This window comes from Narcine bancroftii, chromosome 5 (assembly GCF_036971445.1).
Source record: "Narcine bancroftii isolate sNarBan1 chromosome 5, sNarBan1.hap1, whole genome shotgun sequence".
In the NCBI taxonomy this organism is placed as follows: domain Eukaryota; kingdom Metazoa; phylum Chordata; class Chondrichthyes; order Torpediniformes; family Narcinidae; genus Narcine; species Narcine bancroftii.
The window spans coordinates 252874402-252898293 of NC_091473.1; the positions used below are offsets into that span (position 1 = coordinate 252874402).

General features: G+C 47.5%; 2 protein-coding genes across 9 annotated transcripts in view; one reads left to right on the forward strand and one right to left on the reverse strand.

Annotated features, from left to right (window-relative positions):
* Positions 1–878: 878 nt before the first annotated feature.
* On the forward strand, positions 879–14972 carry bysl (bystin-like). The gene is given in 8 exon segments (XM_069942167.1): positions 879–1140; positions 1143–1284; positions 2609–2774; positions 5149–5287; positions 6343–6476; positions 8675–8835; positions 10079–10181; positions 14421–14972. Coding segments are annotated over 8 exon segments (1311 nt in total). The 5' UTR covers positions 879–1017; the 3' UTR covers positions 14764–14972.
* Positions 10101–23892, reverse strand: part of ccnd3 (cyclin D3) — a 57852-nt gene continuing 44060 nt past the window's right edge. The window contains exons 5-7 of one of the 8 annotated variants that reach the window (XM_069942173.1): positions 19236–19281; positions 17148–17199; positions 10787–11056 (exon numbers count right to left, since the gene is read on the reverse strand). In XM_069942173.1, the coding sequence (XP_069798274.1) occupies positions 10987–11056; positions 17148–17199; positions 19236–19281 (168 nt within the window). In that variant the 3' untranslated portion in view covers positions 10787–10986. Of the gene's footprint in view, positions 10186–10786; positions 11057–16029; positions 16754–16785; positions 16832–17074; positions 17200–19235; positions 19282–23892 lie in introns of those variants that run through there. The other 7 variants (XM_069942171.1, XM_069942176.1, XM_069942172.1 and 4 more) reach the window with 7 other exon arrangements.

Sequence of the window (23892 nt, forward strand, 5' to 3'; positions counted from 1 at the left end):
TGGACTTGATCTACGCATCTGATCCAGCAACATACCCTCCAGGTCCCAGGATTTTGATCTTCACCACAGAATCAGTCAGTCCTCTATTCCACTCTTGCCCGACTACTTTGTATGGCTTGTAAAGGTTAAACCCTTGATTTTTAAAAAAAAATGTGTTAATTTTATTACTTTAAGGATAAATTGCTTTTGTAATGTTACCTTAGTTACTAAATCCTATATTGTAATATCCGGGCGAACGGGGAGCTTGAGTTCAGTCTTCGAAGAACCTTAAGCCTTGAAATACTTTTCTTTGAATTCGTCATAACTCATCATTTTATTTCATCTCATTTTATTTTAATCATCTTAATTTTGGTTTAACTGTTTAAAGAAAAATATCGTTATTATTATATGGAAAACTTCATTTACTAAGTTATGAAAATCTCAATGTGAAGATATGCAAAATGTCTAATCGTGATAAAGCTACTTACAGCTAAAAATACGAAGTTTGATTTATTGGAGTGATAACATTGTAATTCGGAATATCGAAGCTCACGTTTCCTCGAAAATTTCATGCTTTGAAATTGGATAATTACGAGAACTTGGAAAGTGTCATCTACATACATGGCTGTATGAAGGTTAGGTGAAGACTAACTAACTGGACTGCTCACAGAAGAACCCTTCTCACTGGACAAGGTGAAACATGGCAATAAATGGGTGTACAGTAAATCACGACCTCCTGAAGACTCCGTGGTTGAAAACACAACGCTGGAGAGACTCAGCTGGGCAGACAGTGCACAGATTAAAGTTGACAGCAACCAGGTCCAGATAACTGTCAGCGCAGGCGCAGTGCAACGCGTCCACGTGATTGGCCATTGGAAGGTTACATTGCGCGCAGGCGCAGTGCAGCGCGTCCACGTGATTGACCATTTGAAAGGTTACATTGTGGAACGTCCAGGTGATTGGTCGTGGAAAGGCTACATTGCGCGCAGGCGCAGCACGGTGGACCCACGAGGGCTGGAGAGGATTCGGAGCGCAGCGATGCCGAAGGCGAGGGTCGCCAAGGGCGTCCGGGGCCTCGGGGGTCGGGGCCTGGCCGAGCAGATCGTGCAGGCGGCCGCGGTGAAGCCGACCGCCCGCCGGAAGGAGCGGCACCGGCGGCAGAGGCGCGGGCCGAGGAGGAGGAGGAGTACGTGGACTCGCGGCTCAGCCGCAGGATCCTGGAACAGGCCCGAGCGCAGCAGGAGGAACTGGAGGCCGAGCACGGCGGCGGCGGCCCGGGCAGGAGCGGCCAGACCACGGTGTTGGGTCGGTCTGGGGGCTGGAGATGGGTGGGGGACGGGACAACTGGGGTCACGGGGAGGGGGGACGGGACCCCCTGGAGTCACGGGGGCGGGGGGGGCAATGGGACCCCTGGAGTCACGGGGGGCGGGCGGGGCAATGGGACCCCTGGAGTCACGGGGCGGGGGGGGGGCAATGGGACCCCTGGAGTCACGGGGGCGGGGGGGGGCAATGGGACCCCTGGAGTCACGGGGGCGGGGGGGGCAATGGGACCCCTGGAGTCACGGGGGCGGGGGGGCAATGGGACCCCTGGAGTCGCGGGGGGGGCAATGGGACCCCTGGAGTCACGGGGGCGGGGGGGGCAATGGGACCCCTGGAGTCACGGGGGCGGGGGGGGCAATGGGACCCCTGGAGTCACGGGGGCGGGGGGGGGCAATGGGACCCCTGGAGTCACGGGGGCGGGGGGGGCAATGGGACCCCTGGAGTCACGGGGGCGGGGGGGGCAATGGGACCCCTGGAGTCACGGGGGCGGGGGGGGGCAATGGGACCCCTGGAGTCACGGGGGCGGGGGGGGGCAATGGGACCCCTGGAGTCACGGGGGCGGGGGGGGCTAATGGGACCCCCTGGGGTCACGGGGGCGGGGGGGGACGGTTCCCCTGGAGTCGCGGGGGCAAAGGGGGGGGACGGGACCCCTGGAGTCGCGGGGCGGAGGGGGGGGACGGGACCCCTGGACTTGCGGGGGGCGGAGGGGGGGGACGGGACCCCTGGAGTCACGGGGGCGGGGGCGGGGGGGGGACGGGATCCCTGGAGTCGCGGAGGCGGGGGGGGGGGACGGGATCCCTGGAGTCGCGGGGGCGGAGGGGAGACGGGGACCCCTGGAGTCGCGGGGGCGGAGGGGGGGGACGGGACCCCTGGAGTCGCGGGGGCGGAGGGGGGGGACGGGACCCCTGGAGTCGCGGGGGCAGAGGGGGGGACGGGACCCCTGGAGTCACGGGGGCGGGGGGGGTCAATGGGACCCCTGGAGTCACGGGGGCTGGGGGGACGGTTCCCCTGGAGTCGCGGGGGCGGAGGGGGGGGACGGGACCCCTGGAGTCGCGGGGGCGGGGAGGGGGGACGGGACCCCTGGACTCGCGGGGGCGGAGTGGAGACGGGACCCCTGGAGTCGCGGGGGCGGAGGGGGGGGACGGGACCCCTGGAGTCGCGGGGGCAGAGGGGGGGACGGGACTCCTGGAGTTGCGGGGGGAGGGGGTGCGGGGGCGACCTCCGGAACCTGGGGGGAGGTGGGCAGGGGGAGGGTGACCCCAAGACCTCGGGGGAGTGGGGCTGCTAAATCTGCTTTTGATTTTCATAGGTTCAAGTTCAAAGGGTAAAGAATCCAACTCTGATTCTGATGAGGAATGGCCCACGCTGGAGAGAGCATCTGCAATTGCCCAGGAAGGCTACAATGAAGAAGTCGTGGTGAATCCAGAGGATGAAAAAGCCATTGAAATGTTCATGAACAAAAATCCTCCATTGAGGTAACATCAATAAAAAGTAATTTCTGTCATTAGGTTCTGATTTCCAGCAAACGTTAACAGGAAATATAGGGATTTTATCTCTCTTCATTGAAAAGCTGGTGAGGTATGAGTTTACAGTCATTTAAAAAAAAATTATGACATACATGCAAGGAAACAGGCCCTTTCCAGCCCTTGAGGTTGGGCTTCCCATTTGACCTGCAGCCCTGTATGTTTCGAAGGGTGGGAGGAAACCAGAGTACCAGGAGGAAACCCACATAGACGCAGGGAGAGCATACAAGCTCCTCGCAGACTGTGGCGGATTTGAACCCCGGGTCACTTGCGCTGTAACAGCGTTGTGCTAACTGTGCCCCTTTTGTTACAAGTACAGATGCCTAGAATTTTTGCTTGCGACAGCGGCAGTGGTATAAATCGCCACAATATGACCAACAGAGAAGCAGGTAATATAAAAGGATCGATAAGTATTCAGTTTCACCTAGTGTAAGAAAGATAGTGACATTTCAGGAGTGCAGACAAATCTTTTGAAGGTTTGAAGAGTAGTTTAGTACTGGGGGAGGTTCAAGAGCTTGATAGCTGTTGGAGGCAAAAAAAATCTCTTAAACCTAGAGGTTCTAGTCTTCAGGCTTCTGTACCTCCTTCCGGAGTAGGAGTGAGAAGAGGTGAGCAGGTGGTCCTTCATCGTGGCTGCCTTCTTAGGGCAGCACCTCATTTGTGTGTTTGCAATGGACAGGAGGTCATTGTCTGTGATGGAGGGCTAGGTTTGTCACTTTCTGAGATCTGAGGGGTGTAGTTTTCTGATACAGAGTGGTGGGTATAAGGAATGATCTGTCAGAGGAAGTGGTGGAGGCAGATACAATTGCTGTTTAAAGGTGTGTGGATGGGTAGGAAAGTTGGGGTCAGTAGAGCTGGGGGTCATGATAGGGCTGTGTTTCTGAGCTATACAGATCAATGGTTCTGTAATGGCTTGTCCCTTGGGGTCCCAGCGCTCTGTCCCATTCCATGCTGGATCTCTGAATGACTTCTCTGGCAAGTCCTTAGCTCCCCTTCACTGTGCCCTTCACAGAAACCTGGCCACTAACTAGCATGCCTTGGGGATAGAAACGCATGGCCTCATGGAGACCTTGCAAACTCCACACCGCAGGCGAGACCAGGGTGGGACCGGGCTCACTGTTGCCTGCTTGTGGTTTCAATGGCTGGATGAAAGTGACCCCTCTGCTTTGGCCTCATGATTGCTCTGTTCCAGGTCCTGGTTTAACTTTACTGGCCCTCGAGCCTGTACTGCCCAAATACCCAATTCATCTACAAGCCCTGTATGTTTTTTTTAAAATGTGGGAGGAAACCCATGCATACATGTGGAAATGTACAAATTCCTTACAGACTGTCAGATTTCTTATCATGTCATGGGGAGAAGTGGATAAAGAGGGATTGGCCATTAGAATAGAAAGGCAAGAGTTAGAAAATAATGGTTGGGTCAAGTAGCTGAATCAGAGTAAGATTAAACATGGAAAAACAAATGTACAACGGAATCAGATGGAGAAAGAGAAATGTTACTGTTTTGTGTCAAAACCCCAGTCTGGGCTGCTCGACTGCTGAGACTCCAGCTGATTGGTGTCTCTCCGCAGGCTTGTGTGCCTCAAAGGTGCAGACGTGCATGGTCAGGCCACAAAATAGTTCTATTTAGTTGTTTGGAAGAAAAATGTGAAAGTTTGCAAACGCTGTGGTGGAAGTAAAAACAAATCTGGAGAAACTCAGCAGGTCAGACAATGCCCTTTATGTAGCAAAGATAGAGAGACATCACCCATGTTTTGGGCTTCAGCCCTTCATCAAGGTGTGGAAAAATGTCAGCAGGTGCCCGCACAAAATGATGGGGGGGGGGGGAAGGAAACATGTTTCCGAAGGCAGGAGGAAATAGGTGGATAAAGGAGGGAGGGCATGCCAGCAAGCAAGGGGAGGAGGGATGTCTCTGGGATGGAGAGGGAAGGGGGTAGAGAGCTGGAGGAAAGATGACGATGGGAAAGAGAAGGGAGGGATAACAGAGAGTTGGTGTTAATGTCATCCAGTTAGAGAGTGCCCAGATGGAAAATCGAGTGTTGTTCCTCCAATGTGAAGGTGGTCTTGGTGGGAGACTATACAAGGCCATGGACAGAGGATGGGATGAGAGTGTGACGCAGAATTGAAATGGCTGGCCACTAGGCCAACCAGATTCTAGATTTGGTTATTAAGAGCCCAGCATTGATCACTTGAGAGGTGTCTGGCTGTCTAATTTCAGAGGGTATTTAAAAATCCTTGTGGGGGTGGAGGCCTGGACTGGGTAATGACAGCAGGTTCTATGTCTTGAAGGGTATGGGTGATGCTGCTCTTTTGATTTGCACTGAAGGCGCACGCTTGCCGACATCATCATGGAGAAGATCACCGAGAAGCAGACAGAAGTGGAAACGGCTATGTCGGAAATCTCTGGCCGACCACTGCCACAACTCGACCCCAGAGTCCTGGAGGTGTACAAGGGTGTGCGAGAGGTAAAGCTCTGCCCTTTCCTATTGCCTCTTCACTCCATTCTCCTGTCTCCACCTCCCACCAGAAGCAGAATTTATTGGCATGAGCAAGTCAAGAAATTCAAGAAATGTGTTGTTTTGTAGCAGCAAACATTCGTATAAAAACCACCTGACAACAATCAATAAAAAATATAGTGCAGGAAAAGTCCAAGTGAGGCCGTGTCTGTGGTTCACTGATCATTCAGAAATCTGATGGCGGAGGGGAAGAAGCTGTCCTTGTGCTGCTCGGTGCTCTTCTTTAGGCTCCTGGTCCTTTTTTCTGACTGTAGCAGAGTGAAGAAGCCGTAACCTGGGTGGTGGGGAGTCCTTGAGGATAGAGGCTGCTTTCTTTCTCTTGTAGATGCCCTTGATGGAGTGGTCTGGTGCCCGTGATGTTGCAGGCCAAGTTAACAACCCTTTGGAGTTTTTTCTTGTCCTGAATATCGCCACCTCCGTACCAGGCAGTGATGCAACCAGCCAGAATGCTCTCTATAGTACACCTGTAGAAGTGTTCAAGAGTCTTCGGTGACATACCGAATCTTCACAAATACCTCACAAAGTATAGCCGCTGGTGAACCTTCTTTGTGATTCCATTAACTTGAAGTTTCCAGAATGGATCCTCTGTGATGTTGACACCCAGGAATTCGCATGTGCTCCCTGCCGTCCACCCCCACCTCACTTGTGTCTGCCTGATTTTTGGCTCAGGGCCAAAATGTTGACGGCCTATTTTTTTGGGTCCTGCTATGACAGTTTCTCCAACATGTACTTCATGAGCTAAAGCCTTCCACAAAGTTCCGAGTGAATTGTATCTCGTTAACAATGGCAGTCACACTGACGACATTTGTACACCTCGTGGCCCCTCTGTCCTGACCCTGGCATGGTTTGTGATCCTCAGGGTCATACAGTGCTATTGTCCATCTTAAGAAAATTTTCAATCAATATACGTTTATTAAAATTCACCCTTTTAGAAAGTTAAAAATGCAAAGGTTATTAGAGTGGTGATCAAACCTGATAAATGTTTACATTTTACTTTCCAAAAGGTGTTGTGCAAATATAGAAGTGGGAAACTTCCGAAAGCCTTTAAGATTGTTCCAGCACTGTCGAACTGGGAGCAGATACTGTACCTCCTTGAACCAGAGAGCTGGACAGCAGCAGCCATGTACCAAGCTACCAGGTGAGAGAAGAGTGTTGCTCTTGTGTGTGGAAGAACAGAGAGACCCTCAAGGTTTCCACACAGGTGGATGGGGTTAAGAAGGCTTCAGATATGCTGGCCTTCATTAGTCGGGGGTTTGAGTTCAAAAGCCGTGAAGTCGTGCTGCAGTTCTATGAAACTCTGGTGAGACCCCACTTTGAATATTGTGTTCAGTTCTGGTCACCTCATTACAGGAAGGATGTGGAAACCACGGAGAGGAGATTTACCAGGATGTTGCCTGGGTTGGAGAATGTGTCTTATGAGGCAAGGTTAGCAGAGCTGGGACTTTTCTCTTTGGAGCAAAGAAAGATGAAATAGAGGTCTATAAGATTCTGGAAGGGGTGGATAAGGTGGACAGCCAGTGCCTTTTTCCCAGGGTGAGAGTAGCAAACTGACGGAAGTTGAGAGCAGGTTGTGATCTGTGGGAAGTTGTATTGACGAAGTTGTACAATAAACTCTCAAAAAGGAACAAAATTTACTCTTGTGCGGTTGGGAAAAGGAATAGGGCTGCAGAACTGAACATCTCTTCCACAGAACCAGCACAGGAAGGACAGGCCAAAAGGTCTCTTGCACTGTTAAATTCAGCAATCCCTCCGTAGCTAAGTCTACCTGCCAGAGGACATCTGTACAAGGTGATGGGGAGGAAGTTTATGGGAGACATCGGGGGTAAGTTTTTATGTGGAGTGCAGTGGTGGAGGAGGCTGGTACAATAGGGATATTTAAAAAAAAACTTTTTGTGAGGTAGGGAAGGTTTAATTCATTGAGGTGGTTTATATAGGTTGGCCCAACATCATGGGCTGAAGGGCTGCAGTGCTTGTTCTAAACCCTTGAGAACCAGAATGCCTTTCGCTGTGTCCTCTGGCATGTAGACTTAGCTACAGAGGGATTGCTGAATTTAACAGTGCAAGAGACCTTTTGGCCTGTCCTACCTGTGCTGGTTCTGTGGAAGAGATGTTCAGTTCTGCAGCCCTATTCCTTTTCCCAACTGCACAAGCGTAAATCTTGTTCCTTTTTGAAAGTTTATTGTGCAACTTTGTCAATACAACTTCCTGCAGATCACAACTTGCTTTCAATTTCCGTCAGTAAATAATCTTAGACAGGTGTTCTGCCGGAAGAAGGGGAGTAAAGGGTGGCACGATTGGCCTAGCAGTTTTAACGCGACGCAGTCACGGCAACCGGGACCTGGGTTAGAATCCCGCACTGTCTATAAGGAGTTTGTACCTTCTCCCCGTATCTGTGTGAGATTCCTCCGGGGGCTCTGGTTTCATCCCACCCATCAAAAGATACAGGGGTTGTAGGTCAATTGGGTGGCACTGGTTCGTGGGGTGATGGGGCCTGTTACTGTGCTCTATATCGAAATTTAAATGAAAATAACGGGCCTTTTTGGCCACGAACCATGCCACACAGGTACGTAATATGGCATGATGCACCAATTACACATGTATAAATGACCACAATGTGCCTTGGAAAGAGAATATCTGCAATGCTCTCTGTACCCAGATAGGCCCAGAAGAAAACTGCGGTGACATAACCCGTCTGGTTTACTGACATTCCTCGTGGGAGGAAATTTCCTTTTGCCTGGCCTGGCTTAAGTGAGGTTTAAGACGTACCATTACGGTTGGCCTGTAACAGCCCTCTATAATGACCTGGCAAACCACTGAGTTGTAAGGCCTGTAAGGATGCCTGCTCACTTCAGGGGAGAGATGCGGAAATGGGTTCGATTGTGGCTGGTGAGAGGGTGTGCATGTGGCTGTGAAGCGAGGGCTGGGTTGCTCTTGCCCAGAGCTGGCGTGGAATCAACAGACTGAATGGTCTCATGGTTCACGTCGTATCTGTGAAGCTGTGTGCAATCGGAGTGCACTGGCTTGCCAAATCTTTAGCCAACAGCACCACAGGACGAGCTTCACCGGGACTGCCCCCAGTCGAGAATGTCACCTTGGTGAAAAGAGATGGGGAAAAATATCCTGGTCTTGGCCAAAGCGCCCACATCCCATGGATATGCCCCTTCTCACATTGCCTGTGAGGTGTGGGTGGGCATAGCTTCTGAAACTGCCACCCCTCTCTCTTCACTCCCCCCCCCCCCCCCAAAAGTATATCTCCACCTGCTGAGTTTGCTTGCCTCTGCGTACATTCACCAAAGGATGTTGTCTGGATGTTTAATCTCCCCACAACTCTTGCAGGATCTTTTCTGCCAATCTCAAGGCTAAGATGGCCCAGAGATTCTACAACTTGGTGCTTTTGCCTCGCGTGAGAGATGACATTGTGGAATACAAGCGCCTGAACTTTCACCTCTACATGGCCCTGAAGAAAGCGCTTTTCAAGCCTGGAGCCTGGTTTAAGGGTAAGATGCACCTCTCTCGGCTTTTGCAGGCGATTGATAAGCCAGGTCTGCAACTTTAGCATTGGGCAGGCCGTGATGAGGCCATTTGGTGCATCCTGATTTAGAACGTGGGGCGGCTCGGTCAGCACGGGGGCTGTCACAGCGCCGGTGACCGGAGTTGTACGTTCTCCCTGTGTCTGCTGTAAGGTGCTCTGGCTTCCTCCCACCTTTCAAAGTGTGGGCTTAGTAGGTCGCGTGGTCACATGGGTATATTTGGGTGGCGCTGTGTTGTGGGTGGGGTGGGCTGGTTACCGTGTCATATCTTTTTAAAAAAAACCCCAGCCTGTTGCAGGATGAGGCCCCCGGGCCCGCTAAACTAGATTAAACAAAATATCTGCTGCCTGCATACGATCCATTTCGTTCCCTTCCCTGCATGTGTGCGTCCATCAAGAAGTTGCCCTACCCCTGGCAGCCTGTTCCAAGCACCCAGCACCACTCCACATAGAGTGCATGTATAAATAAGAAAAGAAAGCTTGCTCCTCACATTTCCTTTAACTTTAAACCCCCCCCCACCTTAAATATGTGTCCTTCACTTGTCACCATTTTATCCTGTGCAGAAGATTCTGACTCAACCAGATCTCGGCTTGTCATTTTATTAAGGTAAAACTATTTGGGCTTTTTTTGCCCTGCCAAAGGTAGTGGACACAGCCCAGGACATCACAGGCAAAACCTTCCCCGCCATTGAGAACATTTACAGGGGACGCTGCCGTCAGAGAGCAGCAGCAATCTTCAAGGACCCACCCCACCCAGTACACGCTCTGTTCTCGCTGCTGCCATCAGGAAAGAGGTGTCGGTGCCACGGTCCCGGACCATTGCACCCTCCCCATAGCCCTTGGTATATTTTTGGCTCCAGAAATCCTGCTACCTCCTAAAAAGTGGGATTGCACACCAAGTCACCAAACTGGGAAGCCAACCCCAAAACGGTGTATTAAATAAATGTAAGGATAAGAACATGGATCGACCTGAACCAAGCCATTTTAATTTGGAGATGCTGCACTCCAGTTATACCCATGTGTCAATTAACCCACAAACCCTTTACATCTTTGGAATAGAGTCTCATTTCCCATGCCTGTCTGGGCTGGTCAACCATCAGCTCTCCCCTTCATTGAATTAATGTGCAAAGGAAAATGAATCCAAGCCGATTTGCAAGCAAAAGGCAGGAGTTCCACAGAAATAGTAATTTTCTCTCCTCTCCTCTCCTCAGGTATCCTGCTTCCCTTGTGTGAGTCTGGCACGTGCACTCTAAGAGAGGCCATCATCGTTGGTAGCATCCTGACAAAGTGCTCTATCCCGGTGCTCCACACCAGGTAACTGCAGAAGAGGCAAAGGGAAGTGGTACATGGGTATGGGTGATGCTGAAGCTTGGGGATGCTTGCCTGGACCAACAATGACACTCGGAGCTCTTAAATTTAATTAAAAAAAAAAATTGGACATACGGCACGGTAACAGGCTCTTTTGGCCTAAGAGGCTGTACTGCCCAAATACGCTCAATTCACACTGTACGTTTTGAAGGGTGGGCGGAAACCCACGCAGACACTGGGAGAATGTACAAACTACTTACAGAGCGTGGGATTTGAACCTGGATCGCTGGCGCTGTAATAGCGTTGTGCAATCCGTGCCGCCCAATTACCTTGTTATGAAGTTCTCTCATGTATTATACATGATTTGGTCAACCATTTCAATACCTCCACCTCACTATCTGTTTTAACAGCAGCTGTAAGGTGCTGTACGAATGCAAGTGGTTGCCCCTGAAGTGAACCGAACAGTTTTCTTTTGCCTCAGTAAATGGGATGTGGGGAAAGCTTGCTGGGATGGTTCCAGGAGTGAGGGGTGGTTCTTGAGACGAAGGAGATTTGATGGAACAAGCGAGATCAGGACCGATTCCAACCAAGCATTCCATGTCACGCAGGGCTATTCACACAAGACTACAGGGGACTTTAATGCAACAAGGGAGAGTGGTCTGGAACTCGCCGGCTTGGATTTTGATGGAGACAGGAGGACAAATGAATTGCGAAAGGAAATGGGATGGATGCGAGAGGGGATGCAAGACCGCAGGGTTATGTAGATGTGGAAGGAGTGTCTGGAGTCCACGCTAGCTCACTGTGCCGCAGTTCAAAGGGCTGAACAGCCTCCATCTGCGACCGTTGTATCTCCCAGTTGAGAAAAGTTCTCAAGATGGTAGCTGTGAATAAGGAATGGACAGTACTTTCACAGTCAGTTATACCCATGGAGGTGGGGAATAAATGGTGTAGCATCAAACTATGGCCCTCTTACATGGTATTTTAGAGTTTCAATTGTCTCACATACTGAGATGCAGTAAAAAAAAATCTTAGCTTTGTGGGCATACCAAAAGTCTGATGCCACTAGATTTAAAGTTTTAGTGACATGAAAAGCAACTGGTTGAGGTCAAGTTTATCATCTGATTGTACAAGTACCACCCGATGAAATAGCTTTCTCCAGTCCTCAGTGTAACACACTGCAAACATTGATATGTAGCACACATACAGAAACGATACATGTGCACAGTATGTATTTACATAAATAGTGGAGTCACGAATGGTCACTGTGAGCAGTTCCTTTGGTTGTTCAGCATTCTCACTGCCTGTGGAAAGAAGCTGTTTCTCAGCCTGGTGGTGCTGGCTCTGATCCTCCTGCATCTCTTCCCCGAAGAAAGCAGCTGAAAGATGCTGTGTACAGGGTGGAAGGAATCCTCAGTGATTTTGTGTGCCCTCTTCAGACAACGATCCTAGATGATCATGTCCATGGGGTGGAGGGAGCTCTCGATCATCCTTTCTACTGCTCTTGTAGTCCTGTGGATTGACCTCCAATCCAATTCTCTGCAGCAACGGAGATGCAGCTGGCCAGGGGGCTTTTGATGGAACTCCTATAGAAGGAAGGTTGGAACTCCTATAGAAGGAAGGTTGGAACTCCTATAGAAGGAAGGTTGGAACTCCTATAGAAGGAAGGTTGGAACTCCTATAGAAGGAAGGTTGGAACTCCTATAGAAGGAAGGTTGGAACTCCTATAGAAGGAAGGTTGGAACTCCTATAGAAGGAAGGTTGGAACTCCTATAGAAGGAAGGTTGGAACTCCTATAGAAGGAAGGTTGGAACTCCTATAGAAGGAAGGTTGGAACTCCTATAGAAGGAAGGTTGGAACTCCTATAGAAGGAAGGTTGGAACTCCTATAGAAGGAAGGTTGGAACTCCTATAGAAGGAAGGTTGGAACTCCTATAGAAGGAAGGTTGGAACTCCTATAGAAGGAAGGTTGGAACTCCTATAGAAGGAAGGTTGGAACTCCTATAGAAGGAAGGTTGGAACTCCTATAGAAGGAAGGTTGGAACTCCTATAGAAGGAAGGTTGGAACTCCTATAGAAGGAAGGTTGGAACTCCTATAGAAGGAAGGTTGGAACTCCTATAGAAGGAAGGTTGGAACTCCTATAGAAGGAAGGTTGGAACTCCTATAGAAGGAAGGTTGGAACTCCTATAGAAGGAAGGTTGGAACTCCTATAGAAGGAAGGTTGGAACTCCTATAGAAGGAAGGTTGGAACTCCTATAGAAGGAAGGTTGGAACTCCTATAGAAGGAAGGTTGGAACTCCTATAGAAGGAAGGTTGGAACTCCTATAGAAGGAAGGTTGGAACTCCTATAGAAGGAAGGTTGGAACTCCTATAGAAGGAAGGTTGGAACTCCTATAGAAGGAAGGTTGGAACTCCTATAGAAGGAAGGTTGGAACTCCTATAGAAGGAAGGTTGGAACTCCTATAGAAGGAAGGTTGGAACTCCTATAGAAGGAAGGTTGGAACTCCTATAGAAGGAAGGTTGGAACTCCTATAGAAGGAAGGTTGGAACTCCTATAGAAGGAAGGTTGGAACTCCTATAGAAGGAAGGTTGGAACTCCTATAGAAGGAAGGTTGGAACTCCTATAGAAGGAAGGTTGGAACTCCTATAGAAGGAAGGTTGGAACTCCTATAGAAGGAAGGTTGGAACTCCTATAGAAGGAAGGTTGGAACTCCTATAGAAGGAAGGTTGGAACTCCTATAGAAGGAAGGTTGGAACTCCTATAGAAGGAAGGTTGGAACTCCTATAGAAGGAAGGTTGGAACTCCTATAGAAGGAAGGTTGGAACTCCTATAGAAGGAAGGTTGGAACTCCTATAGAAGGAAGGTTGGAACTCCTATAGAAGGAAGGTTGGAACTCCTATAGAAGGAAGGTTGGAACTCCTATAGAAGGAAGGTTGGAACTCCTATAGAAGGAAGGTTGGAACTCCTATAGAAGGAAGGTTGGAACTCCTATAGAAGGAAGGTTGGAACTCCTATAGAAGGAAGGTTGGAACTCCTATAGAAGGAAGGTTGGAACTCCTATAGAAGGAAGGTTGGAACTCCTATAGAAGGAAGGTTGGAACTCCTATAGAAGGAAGGTTGGAACTCCTATAGAAGGAAGGTTGGAACTCCTATAGAAGGAAGGTTGGAACTCCTATAGAAGGAAGGTTGGAACTCCTCCTATAGAAGGAAGGTTGGAACTCCTCCTATAGAAGGAAGGTTGGAACTCCTCCTATAGAAGGAAGGTTGGAACTCCTCCTATAGAAGGAAGGTTGGAACTCCTCCTATAGAAGGTTGGAACTCCTCCTATAGAAGGTTGGAACTCCTCCTATAGAAGGTTGGAACTCCTCCTATAGAAGGTTGGAACTCCTCCTATAGAAGGTTGGAACTCCTCCTATAGAAGGTTGGAACTCCTCCTATAGAAGGTTGGAACTCCTCCTATAGAAGGTTGGAACTCCTCCTATAGAAGGTTGGAACTCCTCCTATAGAAGGTTGGAACTCCTCCTATAGAAGGTTGGAACTCCTCCTATAGAAGGTTGGAACTCCTCCTATAGAAGGTTGGAACTCCTCCTATAGAAGGTTGGAACTCCTCCTATAGAAGGTTGGAACTCCTCCTATAGAAGGTTGACAGGATGGTGGCCGGTCACTTTCCTCGCTTCAGTCTTCTCAGGAAGTGCAGTCGTTGTTGCCTCTTCCTGATATCTGTCCCAAGATAGGTCACTTCTTAAGTGGACTCTGAGGAGCTTGGTGCTCTCCCGTCTCCACTACTGAGTTATTAAAGATTAAGGTTCCATTATTACTTTTAGAATGTAACCATATAACCATTTACGGAGCGGAAAGAAATTCTTTAACTTTGTCTACTGTAAGGAAGACAGAGTCGCCACTTTGTCCAGTGCCCCTCACAGAAATGAGGCCCCAGCGAGGAACGAACTGTTTTGATCCCATTGCAGGCATTTACACCTTTTGATCTGTTTTAACAAAAAAACAGTTACTGCAGCACCAGTGGCTGTGGTTCGTATCCCGCGCTGTCTGTAGGAGTTTGTACGTTCTCCCAGGGGCTCCGGTTTCCTCCCACCGTTTGAAATGTGCTGGGGGTGGAGGATAATTGGGCGATTTGTGGGCCGAAAAGGTCTGTTATTGTGCTGTGTCTTCGTTTAAAAAGAAAATTATGACAATTGCATCGTCTGACTCTGACCTGTTTTAATCACAATTCTCCTTCCTCTGGGCAGTGCTGCAATGCTGAAGATTGCAGAGATGGAATATAACGGAGCAAACAGCATCTTCCTCCGGCTCATGATCAACAAGAAATATGCCCTTCCTTTCCGAGTTATCGACGCGCTGGTGTTTCACTTCCTGCGCTTCCAGACTGACGCACGTGCCCTGCCTGTGCTGTGGCACCAGAGCCTGCTGGTCTTCGCCCAGCGCTACAAGGAGGACCTGTCTTCCGAGCAGAAGGACTCCTTAATGGAGCTGCTGAGGATTCATCATCATCCAGGTATCTCTCCCGAGATCAGGCGTGAATTGGTCAACTCCAAGTCGAGGGACATAGAAGTGGGAATGGCAGTGGAATGACGTCCTCACACACAGTTTCCTGCTCCTGGACTAGAAGTCGTGTTGATTTAGCCAAGCAGCCTGGATTTCTGCTTGACTTGGGGATAAGGGCTTGTTGCGTGTGGCGAAATGATATGCTTTTACACCATCTTAATCCCTCCTTGTGAAACCTGGATCATTGTTCTTTGAAGATCAGAAGTCAATAAATATCAAAATGCTCAAAAACACAAGATTATTTGTGTTGCATTTTCAGGGAGCTTAATCTGTGCGAAATTGGGTGCTGTGTTGCCTGCTGAATAACGACAGCGAGGTTTGTTTTTGCATCTCCACAGTCACGAAGGGGAGGGGGCATGAGCTGGAGGTTTTCTCCCTCTGGCAGACGGAAGCTAGCTGGTAGGTTCCTCGCTCACCTGTTCACCTCTGCAAACCCATGGCTTCTGAGGTTTTGGGGAGGTTGTCCTTTGTCCGCAGAAGGTGCGGCACAAGTGTCCTCAAGTTCAGACCCGTCAGTGGACTTTCACCGTGGTTAGGCCCGCGGACCTGTGTGGCACGGGAGCAGGCCCTTTGGCCCAATTTGTCCATGCTGGTTCCAGCGCCCACCCTCCGACTAACTACTTTGCTTGGTCGGGGGAGCCAGGGTGGAAAAGGACATCAAGCCTCGGCTCAGCTGTTGTGTTGACTTGGAGCTTCGTGCCTTACTGGGAAGGAAACACCAGGCTGACAATTTACTTTCAGATGAGATGTTTAAATTGACCAAGTCCATCCACCGAGAACTTAACTTCACGGTCCCTTTTGACAAAATGGCCAATTGTATATTTTTTGTGTTTGTGGAGATTTTCAGTCCCCTCACCAAATCATAGATGTCTTGCCTCACAGCGGGCAACATCTGTAACAGTTTGAAATAATCCCCAAGGCTATAAAAGCACAAACCCTTTTCTTTGAAATGGAAAGATTTGGCTTCTCAAGAAATCCCACGTACCAAAATGGACTTGCGTTCATTATAAAAGAATGCACAAAGCATGAGGTGTAGGAAAACTGGGCCATTTGGCCCATTGAGTCTGCTTCACCATTCAATTCATGACCTCGTCTCAGCCCTCTTCTGCCTTCTCGTCGGAATCCCCAAGCAGATAACCTATCCATGTTCCTGGCCTTCTGCAATTGTTGGGAAGCACCTGGATTGTTCTGGCTTTTGTTAAAACACAGCCTGAGCCCCTTTCCCCGTCACCTTCCACCCCCACCAGCTCTGTCTCTCTCCCTTCCCCGTCTCCTTTTGCACGGACATGATAAATTCTTACCTCGTCCCCTATTGTATCTAATCCAACCTTTTGAGGGTCTGGATTCCTCCCCCAGCCGGCACTGTCTGTGCTCTGAGTTTGCCTGCTTCTGATTTATTCTGCTTCTTCCTTGAAGAAGGGCTCAGGCCCGTATCATCGACAATACATCTTTGTCTCCTCTGGATGCCGAAAAGTCTGGCGGATTTCCTCCAGCATTTCTTTGGCACGCAGCCTTCTGCACGCCTGCTAATGAAGCTGGTTGATCAGATTGTGGAGGGGTGCTCATCCATTCGATGTATTTCTGTACACAATAAGCAGCGTCTCATTGATTTTGTTTGTTCGTCAGAGGGTTTGAGATTGGAGAGTGAAATTAAAGCCTGTTTTTCGCTCCTACCTTTACGAAGGGCTCAGTCCTAAAGCGTTAGTTTCTCTGCTGTTTTTTTTTACCTCAGCATTTTTAACGTAAGCTGCTTTGTGTTTATGGGTGATCCTGGCACGATTGGTGTTGTTCCCACTCCCCAATTATTGAAGTGAAGGCGGTGGTGGGGGAGGGAAATGGAGACCTCGATGCTGCAATGGGTGTAGTGACTTTGATGCTTTCAGTAGGGAATTCCAGCGCTTTAAATCCCCCAGGGTAGCGGACAGCAGTACACGCAGGTCAGGAGTGTCTGCAACTTGACGGGGAACTTTCCAGTGGTGATCTTCCCGTGGTCCTTGGGTGGTAAAAAGCCATAGTTCTGGGGGTTGAAGGAATGACGAGATTGGATGCCAGATATCAAGTTTGTTAATCATCTGACAAAACCGCGTTCTCCATGCTGAAAACGATACAAACTGTACGCTGTTATCTGGGACGACTTATCAAGTTGACACTAAAATGTTGGTTTGAAGTGATGCTAAGAAATTGGAGCAGGAGTTGACCATCCGGTCCATCGAGCCTTCTCCACCATTCAACGAGATCACGGCTGATCTCATTGACTCAACTCCACCTCCCTGCCTTTTCCCCATATCCCTTAAACTATCTAACCGAACCTTAAATATGTTTATTGAAGTCGCCTCACCTTCTTCCTTGGGCAGAGAATTCCAGAGATTCACTTCTCATTTGGAAAAACCAGTTTTTCCTCATCTGCTCACCTGAATCTTGAGGCTGTGTTCCCTGCTCCCAGAAATCTGGCACCAATGGATGCTATTAAAAAGAAAATTATAATATTTTAATCGCAAATGGTCATTTAAAGGTTTAAATTTTATTTTTATATTTTAAAATAAACTTCCTCCTGTGACAGTCCGGTTAAAGCCTGTACAGAGCCGACAGCAGTTGGACCCCATAGAGGAGGACCGAGACTTTGCAAATAACCAATGGGGCGTGCGAGAGATTGCATCAGAGCTGGCGGGAAGGTGGTGGCGGTGTTGAGACTTCGTCGTCAAGGCTCAAATTTTGTACCTGGTGTATAGGACGACCCTGAATTTAATGTTACATCTTTAAGTTTCAGATGGTATGCAGCTTGTATTTATATGTATAAAAATAAATATTGTTTCATAAATATGAGAGTCTCGGAGAGTCAGTGTGGGCAGTTCCTTTGATTGTTCAGCATTCTCACTGCCCGTGGGAAGAAGCTGTTCCTCAGCCTCGTGGTGCTGGCTCTGATCCTCCTGTATCTCTTCCCTGATGGGAACATGCTGAAAGATGTGTGTGTGGCATGGAAGGGGTCCTCAACGATTTTGCACACCCTCTTCAGTCAATGATCTGGGTAGATCATGTCAATTGTGGGGGGGGGGGAGAAGAGAATGAGTGGGAGACTCCAGTGATCCCCTCTGCTGCTCTTGTGGTCCTGTGTATTGACCTTTGATCCATTTCTCTGCAGCAACTGTAACGCAGTGTAATGCAGCCGGCCAGGACGCTCTCGATGGAGCTCCTGTGGAACGTTGACATGATGGTGACCAGTAGCTTTGCTCACCTCAGTCTTCTCAGGAAGTGCAGAACACCCAGGGCCAGTTAACCCAACCTGTCTGTTGGCTGCTCAATGTGGTGCAGTACTGGGTACAAGGAACTGGGTGACCAGAACAGCCCTCCCCACCTTGTCCTCCGTTAAGTATGTAGATGCGTACCCTCCAGCAGCCATTCTCAACAGGTGCCCTAAGGTTGTCCTGGGGTCCACCACACATTGAAATAAAAACACATTTTTCACCTCGTGTAACAAATATTGTTAATTTTTTTAATGTAGTCGGTAGGAGAGAAGTACGCAAGAAACCAACTAAATGTGACAGCTTCACAGGGAAGGGGAGAGCAGAGTCCGAAGGGGCCATAGCCATAAAAGGGTTGAGAATGTCTGTTCTACAGCACGGCAACGGGAGGACAATATCCAAAATTCTGCTGCTTGAACCCCTTCCTTCTATATTCATGGATCCACGTGATTGGTAGCCTGTTCCAAGCACGTGCTGTGGTTTAACAAAAAAATCCCCAAACATCTTTGACCACCACCTCCCCTCACGTTAAATGCATGCTCTCCTGAATGTGGCTTTACCCTGGGGTCACTGGTTTGACTGTCTGCCCCATCTGTACCTCATAATGTTATAAATTTGTATCCGGTTTCCCCTCTGACACTGCAGACAAAACAGTCCACGTTTGTCCAACCTCTTTCCTCTTGGATCTAATTTTTAATTTTATTTACAGCATGGTGGAAGCCGATTCTGGCCTAGGAGCCTATACTGTTCCTTCACACCCCAATTCACCTAAAATCCCAGTATGTTTTGAAGGGTGGAAGGAAGCCGGAGCTCCTGGAGGAAACCTATGCAGACACAGGGAGGCAGAAATGGAAGAGTGAGAGAGAAAGAATGGAAACATGAGCTAGAAGTAGCTAAATTGAGGCAGACCCTAACCCAAGGAGAGGGAGAAGCCCAAAATCCATGTGCTGGTCAGGAGGAGAGGTTTTTGGTCAGTAGAGAAGTGAGGTTAGTTTCTCCATTTGAGGAAGCTGAAATAGACCAGTATTTTCAGCATTTTAAATAAACGGCTGTAAATTTAAAATGGCCACCAGACCAGTGGTCACTCCTGCTACAAAGTGTTCTTAAAGGGAAAGCCCAACAGGTGTACTCGTGTGTCACTGTACAACAAACAGCTGATTACGAATTTGTAAAGCAGGTTATACTCCAATCTTACGAACTAGTCCCAGAGGCTTATAGACAAAAGTTCAGGAGTTTAAAAAAACAGCAAAACAATCTTACCTGGATTTTGCTTAAAGGAAGGTTGTGTGTTTTGATCGGTGGTGTGCTGGAATGAAAGTATAAAATAACTTTGATTTATTGAGGGAAATAATTCTGATCGAGGAGATTAAAAATTGTGTTCCTGACTATATTCAAATGTACTTGGCAGAGAAAAATATAAAAACTTGGCAAGAATTGGCTAAATTCGCAGAGGAATATGCTTTAACTCAGGAGTCTAAGTGGACATCAGGGAAAACATTTCAAAGAAATACTGCTAATAATCCAAGTAGCGTAGAAAGAAAATCTAGAAGTGAGGTTAAAGGAAGAGAAATGGGTGAAGGAAAAATTTTCGTGTTATTTTCCACTATTGTAAGAAGCCAGGGCACATAATAGCAAATTGTCGTGTACGGAGAAGGAAGAAAGAGAAAGGGGTGGTACCAACTGCCTGTGTTCAGAGTGAGAAAGTTAGGGATATTTTTAAACCATTCATGACTGAAAAGTTTCATTTCAGTCAAAAAAGGATCCAATCAAGTGCCAGTTAAAATCCTGTGGGATACTGAAGCAGCCCAATCGCTTGTATTAAGCAACATTTTGAATTTTGGTGAGGAGACCGATACTGGAGATGTGAAGTTAATTAAAGGCATTGGTGGTGAAGCAGAGTCTATACCTTTGCATAGAATAGTGATGAAATCAGACTTAGTTAATGGCCCAGTTACGATAGGGATAAGATCAAGTCTGCCGGTGGATGGAGTTTCTCTTTTGTTAGGGAATGATTTAGCAGAGGGTAAAGTCATACCTGCGGTGAAACTCACAAGTAAGCCATTGGTTTATGAGTCCAAAAAGGATTTGGAAATCTACCCTGTGTGTGCCATTACTAGAACCATGTCTAGAAAAAAGGTAGAGAAAGTCTGTGATGATCTTGTAGTGGAAGCTAGCATTGAGGACAAACCTAAGGATCCAGCTTTGCTGTTGTCAAGAGAAGAATTAATAGCCAGATAAAAGCATGATCCTGATCTTGCTGGGATAAGAGATAAGATTCTGTCTAACCTGGAAATTGAAACTGTGCCAGTAGGTTACTTTGTTCAAGATGGAATATTGATGAGAAAGTGGAGACCACAAGTGATACCTGCCAGTGAAAACTGGGCAGTAGTAAGGCAAGTTGTAATTCCCAAAATTTACAGGAATGAAATATTAAAGTTGGCTCATAGTACACCTTTAGGAGATCATCTTGGAGTGAAGAAGATGGTAGAAAAGATAAGGAAACAGTTTTATTGGTCAAAATTAAGAAAGGGTGTTGTGAACTTTTGTAGAACCTGTCACACTTGTCAACTGGTGGGCGAGCCTAATCAAGGACCACCAGTGGCACCTTTACAACCCATCCCTGCTTTTGGGGAGCCCTTCTCAAAAATGATAGTGGATTGTGTTGGCCCATTGCCAAAAACCAAAATAGGAAGTGAATATTTGTTAATACTTGTGCACAGCTTCAAGGTTTCCAGAGGGAATATTTCAACAGGTGGTGTATGAATTGGGAGCCCATCAAATTGTGTCATCTACCTATCATCCTGAAAGTCAAGGGGCCTTGGAAAGGTTCCATTTAACTGAAAAATATGATGAGGGCTTATTGCTTGGAAAATAATAAGGATTAGGATGAAGGAATCCATTTGTTATTGTTTGCTGTTAGAGAGGCAACTCAGGAGTTTCTTGGCTTTGAGTTGTTGTTTGGTTATGAAGTCAGGGGTCCATTACTATTGTTGAAGAAACAGTGGATACATAATGATATACAATCAAATCTGTTGGATTAATGTTTTCAGATTTAAAAACAAATTACATCAGGCTTGCGAGATGGCAAGGAAAAATTTTAAAACTGCTCGGGGAAAAATGAAAATTCGGAATGGTCAAAAAGCAAAAATTAGGGACATTAATATTGGTTTTGTTTCCAATGCAGTCAAACCCTTTGAGAGCTCAGTTTTCAGGACTATGTAAGATGAAATAAAAATTAACCAGGTCACATATGTCATTGAGATGCCTGATTGTTGAAGAGAGACACAGGTCTGTCATGTGAACATACTTAAACCTTACTTTGAGAAAATGACTGAGGAGAAGACTAGGATGCCAACCAAGGTGCTAGTTATAGAGGAAAGTAAGGAGGAGATAAGTTTCGTGGAAGGTCATGGAGCACAGAAAGTGATAAGCTCCAGGCTGGAAAATTCTATAGTTTTGCAAAACTTAGACACGAAGTTAATATATATTTGACTAAATCAGAAAGGGAAGAAATGAAGACATTACTTATGAAATGTAAGTATATATTCCCAGATGTTCCAAGAAGAACTACTGTGGCTTGTCATTGATGTGGAGGTCAGTGATGTTAAGCCTATTAAGCAGCATCCTTACCGAGTTAAATCAGGAAAAGAGCAGATTGTTGGATCAAGAGGTGGATTATATACTCAAAAATAACATCATCCGAAAATCAAGTTCACATTGGGGTTCACCCTGTGTTCTGGTGCCTAAGACAGATGGCTCAATTAAGCTTTGTACAGATTATTGAAAGGTAAACATGGTGACAAAGACTGATGTGTTCCCTATCCCCAAAATAGATGATTGTATAGATAGGATGGGGAAGGCTAAATTTCCTACAAAGATTGATCTGTTAAAAGGATACTGGTGTGCTCCTTTGACAGAGAAAAGCAGGGAAATTTCTGCATTTGTTACACCTTCGGGATTGTATGAGTATAATGTTATGCTTTTCGGGATGAAAAATGCACCTGGCACATTTCAGAGAATGATTCATGCAGTAATTCAGGGTTTAGAGCACACAGGAGCCTATATCGATTTAGTAATTAGTATGGATATATGGGAAGAACACATGCTTGAAATAGAACAGTTATTTCAGAGACTGGTGGAAGCACAGTTCACAGTGAATTTGCACAAGAGTGAGTTTGGACATTGCACTGTAATTTATCTGGGTTATGTGGTAGAATAGGGACAGGTGGCACCGGTTGGAGCAAAAGTATTGGCTATCACTGCGTTCCCTATCCCTGGTAATAAGAAAGCTCTTCGGAGATTTCTAGGTATGATTGACTACTATCGTAGATTTTGTAAAAACTTTGCAGAAATTGCACTCCCATTGACAAAACGACTTGGAAAGAAAGAAAAATTTATCTGGTCAGATGCATGCCAGGAAGCGTTTCTGAAGTTAAAGGCCATTTTATGCTATCAGCCTGTACTTGTGTCTCCTAACTTTAAAAAGCCATTCTCTTTAGCTGTGGGTGCCAGTGACGAAGCGGTTGGTGCTGTACTGTTACAGAAGAAGGATGGTGATGGAGTAGAACATTCTATTTCATACTTCTCAAAAAAGTTTAACGACCATCAACAAAATTATTCAACCATTGAGGAGTTATTAGCGCTTGTTTTTAGTGTTGCAACATTTTGTTGTGTATATTTGTACTACTCAAAAACCACTAATAATATATGCTGATCATAATCCATTAGAATTTCTGTCTAAAATGAAAAATAAGAACAGAGCTTTCTATTACAAGAGTATAATTTAATTATTACACACATAAAGGGGACAGATAATGTAATAGCAGATTATTTGTTAAGGTGTTAATCTTAACAAATTTAACATTCAGAGCCAGCTCTTCAGCGCTTGACGTCCTGCTTTGCGGAAACTGCCAAAATGTTTGGCCTGGAAGTCAGCCTGAAGAAAACTGAGGTCCTCCATCAGCCAGCTCCCCACCATGATTACCAGCCCCCCCACATCTCCATCGGGCACACAAAACTCAAAACGGTCAACCAGTTTACCTATCTCGGCTGCACCATTTCATCAGATGCAAGGATCGACAATGAGATAGACAACAGACTCGCCAAGGCAAATAGCGCCTTTGGAAGACTACACAAAAGAGTCTGGAAAAACAACCAACTGAAAAACCTCACAAAGATAAGCGTATACAGAGCCGTTGTCATACCCACACTCCTGTTCGGCTCCGAATCATGGGTCCTCTACCGGCACCACCTACGGCTCCTAGAACGCTTCCACCAGCGTTGTCTCCACTCCATCCTCAACATCCATTGGAGCGCTTACATCCCTAACGTCGAAGTACTCGAGATGGCAGAGGTCGACAGCATCGAGTCCACGCTGCTGTAGATCCAGCTGCGCTGGATGGGTCACGTCTCCAGAATGGAGGACCATCGCCTTCCCAAGATCGTGTTATATGGCGAGCTCTCCACTGGCCACCGTGACAGAGGTGCACCAAAGAAAAGGTACAAGGACTGCCTAAAGAAATCTCTTGGTGCCTGCCACATTGACCACCGCCAGTGGGCTGATATCGCCTCAAACCGTGCATCTTGGCGCCTCACAGTTTGGCGGGCAGCAACCTCCTTTGAAGAAGACCGCAGAGCCTACCTCACTGACGAAAGGCAAAGGAGGAAAAACCCAACACCCATCCCCAACCAACCAATTTTCCCCTGCAACCGCTGCAATCGTGTCTGCCTGTCCCGCATCGGACTTGTCAGCCACAAACGAGTCTGCAGCTGACGTGGACTTTTTACCCCCTCCATAAATCTTCGTCCGCGAAGCCAAGCCAAAGAAAAAGAAGAATCTGGATAGATATGAATCTAATAACATACTTATTGTATGCGATGGGGAAATTAAATGAGCGGGGAGATTGGGGGTGGATGG